The following is a 5,762-nucleotide window of genomic DNA, read 5'->3' as shown; positions in this document are numbered from 1 at the left end:
GAATCCTTCATCGGGTGGTGCCTTCACGAGGCTCCAGGTGCAGGTGCAGCCTCCGCGGTCCCGAGGCACAGACACTGATCTTCGCACCTGCCCGGGGGTGCTGAACTTAGTGAAGAATCCAACCCCCAAACCCCCAGAACGCACCCACGGGGGGGGCGGAACGTCACCACCGCGGCGTGGAAGCGGGCAGAGGCCGCGGCGCTGCTGCTCCTAGCTCTCCCTGCGCTCCCGTTTGAAGAGAGCAGCTGCTTTCCATGTAGCAGTAGCGTGAGAGAGACAAATCTCATCGGGGAACAGCTCTTGCAGCTCTGTAGCTATCTCAGAGTCTTTTGCATCAAGGTAAGGGAGGAGGGATTCCTTCAGGCTGGAAAACAGAGCAGAAGTAGCGTTAATAGGTGGTGTACAGCAAACTACAAGAGGCACATGGCAGTGGTGCACTCCTACCACATCAAATACTGAGGTTACAGAGTTCTAATACGTGTAATGAGGAGGATTTAACAGCCAGTCAGATGTAGAGGCCAGAGAAGCCATCAACCAGCAGCTCCTGCTCTATTCCAGCAGCGCTCCCAAAACAGCTCGTGTAAAATAAGGAAGAGTTATGCATGCCAGAAACAGGCAGCATGCCTTAGAACCAGCTGTATGTACTTAATGTTGGTGTCTCGCAGGGCAGTCATTTGCCAAGGGAACCATTTCCAGCACATGCATTTTCGGAGCCAGAAAAGCCTAAGTTAACAACTGTTACCTCCACTTGGGTTTGAATTCATCCACGGCTTGGACATGTCTCAGCTTCAAGACGATCATTTCATGGAGCTCCTGCAGGAAGGTTTCCAGCCTTGAGTTTACAAGGAAGGTGGTGAGGAGCTTGGCGGTCTCTAGGCTGAGCTCAGCTTTGTACGCAGCACTGACATCCACAAAGGGGTCCTAAAAATGCAGTGAGGGAAAACAAACCAAACACATTTGAGCAACTTCAGCTGGGGAAGAGGAAAGAGCTGATGAGACACTGAAGTTATGAGGGTACCTTACCCTTTTGAGGCGCAGAAGCTGCTCAGATTTGCGGGTAGAGAGAAGCTGCCACAGGGCTATGTTGTGCTTTAGGTGGCATCGTCTAAGGGCCTGAAAGAAACACACATCTATGGAGCAACCCTTGATGTAAAGGATGTACTTAGGAACCTGGCCACATCCTGCCCTGCCCCTGCAAAGGAGCACAAGGCAGAGGGAGGGAGTTCTCTGAGCCCTTTTCACAAGGTCTGCAATACGCTTCTCTCCCTGCTCCCCATTTTGCCTTCAATAATCCATCCTTTTGGTATCATGAAAGGGAAAGTGTTTTGGCTGTATCACATGTACTTGTCATAACATGGTGCCTTTGGCCCTCATCAGTCAAGGGCCTCTTCACACATCATTAGCAGATAAAACCTTTCCCTGTCACCCCTTCTGAGAGGTAAAGGGATATTTTCAATCCTGCTCGGCAGCAGCAAACCAGTGTCACTGAAAGCTGACTCATAATTGAAAGTTCTCCCTTTTCTCAGTTTTAGCATTGCAACTAATTATGCTGACACTCAACTGAGAATTCTCCTTCCTGGTGCTGACAGAAGAGCTTGGATTTGCAGAGAAGAGTTTGACCTTCTGCACATCCTGCACATGACCCTTCTGTAGGGTTTTGCAAGAACCTGCTGAGCACCACAAACTATTAGATGCTCCTGCTGGTTGCAGGGGAAGTGAAAATGGTTTCCTCCCTGCTGTTGAATACAGTGGGGAGGGAATTCTATCACCTTTTCAAGCTGAACTTGTGCTGGGCTTGGAGATCAGACTAGCTGGATTTAGTATAAATCAGTGCAGATTTTATCCTGTAAGAATAAGAGTTTTGCACTCAGGACATACCTGCAGTACATGAGGGTTTGTCTGATCACCCATGTGCAGAACTTGCTCGATGTAGTCAGTCAGAAGCATTTCTGCATTCTCTCCAGCCATGGCCAGGAACCCCAGGGTAATTTCAGTGACAGACAGAGCATCACAGACATCACTGTAAGACTGTAGTTCCCCACTGATCATGTTCATCACAGAAGTGGGGAGAGGACTCTGAAAACCATAAAGTCAAAGCAGTTGCCAGCATTAGTTTGGAGCCATTCCTTATTGCTGCTCAAGTTGCTAAAGCCATGGAAGATGGCAGAGCCCCCGATTTAGGAAACTGACAGTGCTTAAGTGGACCCCTTTCCTTTGTAAATCCTAACTGACAGAGGGCAGCCAGTTTGCAGTATTCAAGGCATGCTCAGAGATTATTGTACAAGCCTTCAGAGGAACAAGGCAAGTGACAGAGGACAAACCTAACATTTCTTGGGACACCAGGGATCATGTGCTTGCCCCATCTCCTCCAGTGCAGAAACCCACCTGATCCACCTTATTCCTGACATCATTAAAGAGCTGTTCATAATTGCGATCACGCCTGTACACGAGGGTGGGTATTCCCTGTCAGGAGAGAAACCCACAGCTGTAAAGCTTTGCTTGCCCTGCTACAGTGCATGCCTGGCTGCAGCAAACACTGCAGGGCTCCAACATCAGCCAAGAAGTTGCCTGCTCAAAGCACAGCTAAGCTGCCTTGTCCTACCTTTAGGGTTACGAGTGGTTTCCCCTGCAGGAACTTGCTGATGACTTGCTGCTGGATCTTCTCCAAATCAAAGTCCTGCAATGTCTCCCCTCCCTTCTCCATGCTGTACTGGCAGTTGGACAGGATCAGAGGAATCAGGTCTTTCTCAACCTCATAACTGATCAAGTGCAGGTCAGCTACTTCTGATGGACTGATCAAGTACCTGCAGAAGAGAAAAGAGTCTCCATTTAGAGCAAGAACCCTTCATGAAGCAGGAAAAGCTGATTGTCCTGTAGCAGAGCCCCCCAAAATGCCTAGCTGGAATAGCAACATACTTATCATCTTCCTTGATGTGCTTGTTCACTGAGTGGATGAAGTCATTGTGCAGGCTAATGAGGTAACTGGCTAAGGCTGTGGAGCAGAGGCCCAGCCCCCGTCGACGTGGCAGAAGGACCTCAAGCTTGCTGTCCAGGGTCAGGTCAGCATCACAGTAGCCTTTAGGAAGCTTAATTTCCCCTGAAATAAAAGGCAGAGAAGACTGTTTGAGGTGGCCCAGAGCCATCCCACGATGAACAAGCCTCTCCTGAGCTGACCCACGTCAGGAGAAAGTACAGAACTCGAGCAGAGCAGCTCTCTTTCCATTACACATAAGCACTAGAGGGAACAAGTTCAGGTAAGACTTTTACAGGAGGGAAACAAATTCCTCCCTCTGCACCCAGATCTTCTCAAACCTTTAATGGCCAGGGTCAGTTTTGAGGATATGTCTCAGCATCATTGATGGAAGAAACTTGAACTGTTGAAGAGTAGAGGAGCACTGCTGAACAGCTGGGAAGCCCTTGCTCCCATCATCCCCCAAAACAATGCTGGGAAAGAAGGAGACTCACCACTGGTGTCCAGTGAGCTTCTCAGCTTGTTCCAGACAGACAGAAACACATTCACTCTCCTCTGTAACAGGTCCCTCATCACATCTGAGGAGTAACAGAAAGATGCACTTAAGTACAATTGAAGGAGTTGCCACAAAATGTCTGGACGCTGCTCATGAATGGAAGGACATCACTTCCACCTCTAGGGCAAAGATTAAAAACAAGTAAATCCGCTGCTGCATCGAGGGATTTATCTTGCCTGTCTCTGAGCAGAGTCCCCTCTGTCCCTTGTGAACAATCTTCCTGTGCTAATTGTCTTTAAAGTCACCTGATGACTTTTCCAAGTCTAACTCTAGGGTTAAGGTCTCCAATTCATTAGAAGGCAAATGACATCTTAAGATTGCAAGCTCAAGAGAACTTTTCACCTTTGTTTTCAACTGGACTATCCAGTGCTTTTTGTTTCCCCAATTACAGTTTTGGCAGAGTCTTCTCACCTGAGAGGGGTCCGTTGAGGAAGTCTCTGATGGAGCCATGTTTGACATCAGCAGTGTTCTGAAATCGCCTCACCAAGTCTCTCTGCAGAGCCAGAATCTCCGGTAAGAACTTAACCAGCCTCAGTTCTGTTTCCTGGAAGAAGAAAGGGGGCCTGTGAGCAAGCTGGTTCTTGGATGAACCAGTTTTGAATACTTTATGGAACTACTTTTTAAGTATTTAAAATAAAAAATATTTTACACGTGCAGTTTTGATATTAAAGTTATGAGAATAAAGACCCTGTATAATCAAATGGCTTAGTCCTGGGCAATGAGTCTGAGCAGGGTTGGACCAGACAACCTCCAGAGGTCCCTTCCAGCCCCAACCAGTCTGATTCTGTGAACTGATCCCTGAACATTGCAGCCTCATCCCTGTGTCACACCCACCTTCTGCAGGAACTTCCAAAGGAGAGGGACACTGTCCTTGGCATTCTTTTGCTGGACTACATGGCCCAGGTTCTCCACTGAAATCCTCTTTCGGCAGCTCCACATCTTAGAGTGATGTATGTGACTGTCCCTTGGCAGCTGGGACAGGAAAGTGGCTGGGTCACCGTACACAATTTTCACTACTGGATTGGAAGAAATTCTCTCATCCTCTTGTATTTGTTTATTTAATTTCAGAAGTTTTTTATCCAAATCCTGCATTTAAAGAAGCCAAACAAACAACGAGATCAGAGCTGGCAGTGTCCTGCCACACCAAACCTCCAGAGTCTATTTCCCCAAGAGCTTGATGACCCATTGATACAAGTATGTCAGAACAGAAGATGAGCTGCCAGGGAACACATGTAAAACATACTGCAAGACAGCTGTTTATAAAGTTATTCTTTGTTCTCCAGCTCATCCAACTCACAGGGCTTCCATTCTTGAGATGATGTATATGAGGGGACGAAAGGCAGACAGGATTCATTTGGGGCAACCGTATGCAGACTTGGACAAATCCTTTCAACAGCTCTAGTCTCAGATACTCATTTCCACAAGTAGAACAAAGTTGGCTGACCCTTACAAATTAAAGCTAACCCGCAGCTGTGTCACAGATGACTTGGCTTTAGGAATAGCTGGGTGAAAAGTATAGCACAGAGACTGCAGGAGGTCAGATTTCCAGTAAGTGGATTTTGACCACACAACTACCCCGATTTTATACAGATTTCTCACCTCCAACTCAGGAACAATAATTGTTTTTGCAACAATTTTTTCCCACGTGTTTCTCTTCGCCTTGGTGGAGAGCACATCAAACTGAACTGGCCCTGCAATAGGAATATTTAGTCTCTTATATGTGCAACATTTCAGTTAAAGGAAAGCACATATTCTCTAAGCTCCCAGATGCAACATCCTTGCAAGTTAGCATCATGAACCCACAAGCAATTATGGGAGTCCTAGGAGCTAACTGACTATCTTGGTCTAACTGGAGAGTGTCATCCAAAACAGCCCACAGTGATCTCAGGGTTTCAGAAGCTTCAGTCCAGTCCTTCCTTTGAAGGATGGGGACAGTTACACCAGTCATTCATAATCTCACAAAGGTTGAACAAGTTGTCCAAGGTCAGCCCATGATCAATGACAGACCAAGGAACAGAGGTTGGAATACTGATTCATGCTGTCACATGCTAAAAATACGGCTATTGCATATAAATCCCTCTATGACACAATGACTCAATGGCTGATTTGAGTAGCACCTCTGCTGGTGAGCGGAAAGCTCTGTCAACTCATCAAGAGGTTATTTATGCAACAATTCCTTTCCAGAATTATAGCCCAAACCTTGCAATCCCCACATACTCGACTGAAGGAGAAGTG

General features: G+C 47.1%; 1 protein-coding gene across 1 annotated transcript in view; it reads right to left on the bottom strand.

The window, feature by feature from the left end:
* Nucleotides 1-170: 170 nt before the first annotated feature.
* The window catches only part of RNF213 (ring finger protein 213), a gene marked incomplete at its 5' end in the record, with an annotated part of 43,663 nt that continues 38,071 nt past the window's right edge, over nucleotides 171-5,762 (bottom strand). Inside the window, 11 exon segments of the mRNA XM_010020778.1 lie at nucleotides 171-364; nucleotides 743-921; nucleotides 1,024-1,113; nucleotides 1,879-2,076; nucleotides 2,386-2,463; nucleotides 2,603-2,804; nucleotides 2,917-3,097; nucleotides 3,466-3,549; nucleotides 3,939-4,071; nucleotides 4,362-4,613; nucleotides 5,127-5,218. Of these exon segments, the coding sequence (XP_010019080.1) occupies nucleotides 211-364; nucleotides 743-921; nucleotides 1,024-1,113; nucleotides 1,879-2,076; nucleotides 2,386-2,463; nucleotides 2,603-2,804; nucleotides 2,917-3,097; nucleotides 3,466-3,549; nucleotides 3,939-4,071; nucleotides 4,362-4,613; nucleotides 5,127-5,218 (1,643 nt within the window).

Source organism: Nestor notabilis, unplaced genomic scaffold, assembly GCF_000696875.1.
Source record: "Nestor notabilis isolate BGI_N333 unplaced genomic scaffold, ASM69687v1 scaffold34898, whole genome shotgun sequence".
NCBI lineage: Eukaryota > Metazoa > Chordata > Aves > Psittaciformes > Psittacidae > Nestor > Nestor notabilis.
This window is presented reverse-complemented; position numbering and strand designations above follow the sequence as displayed.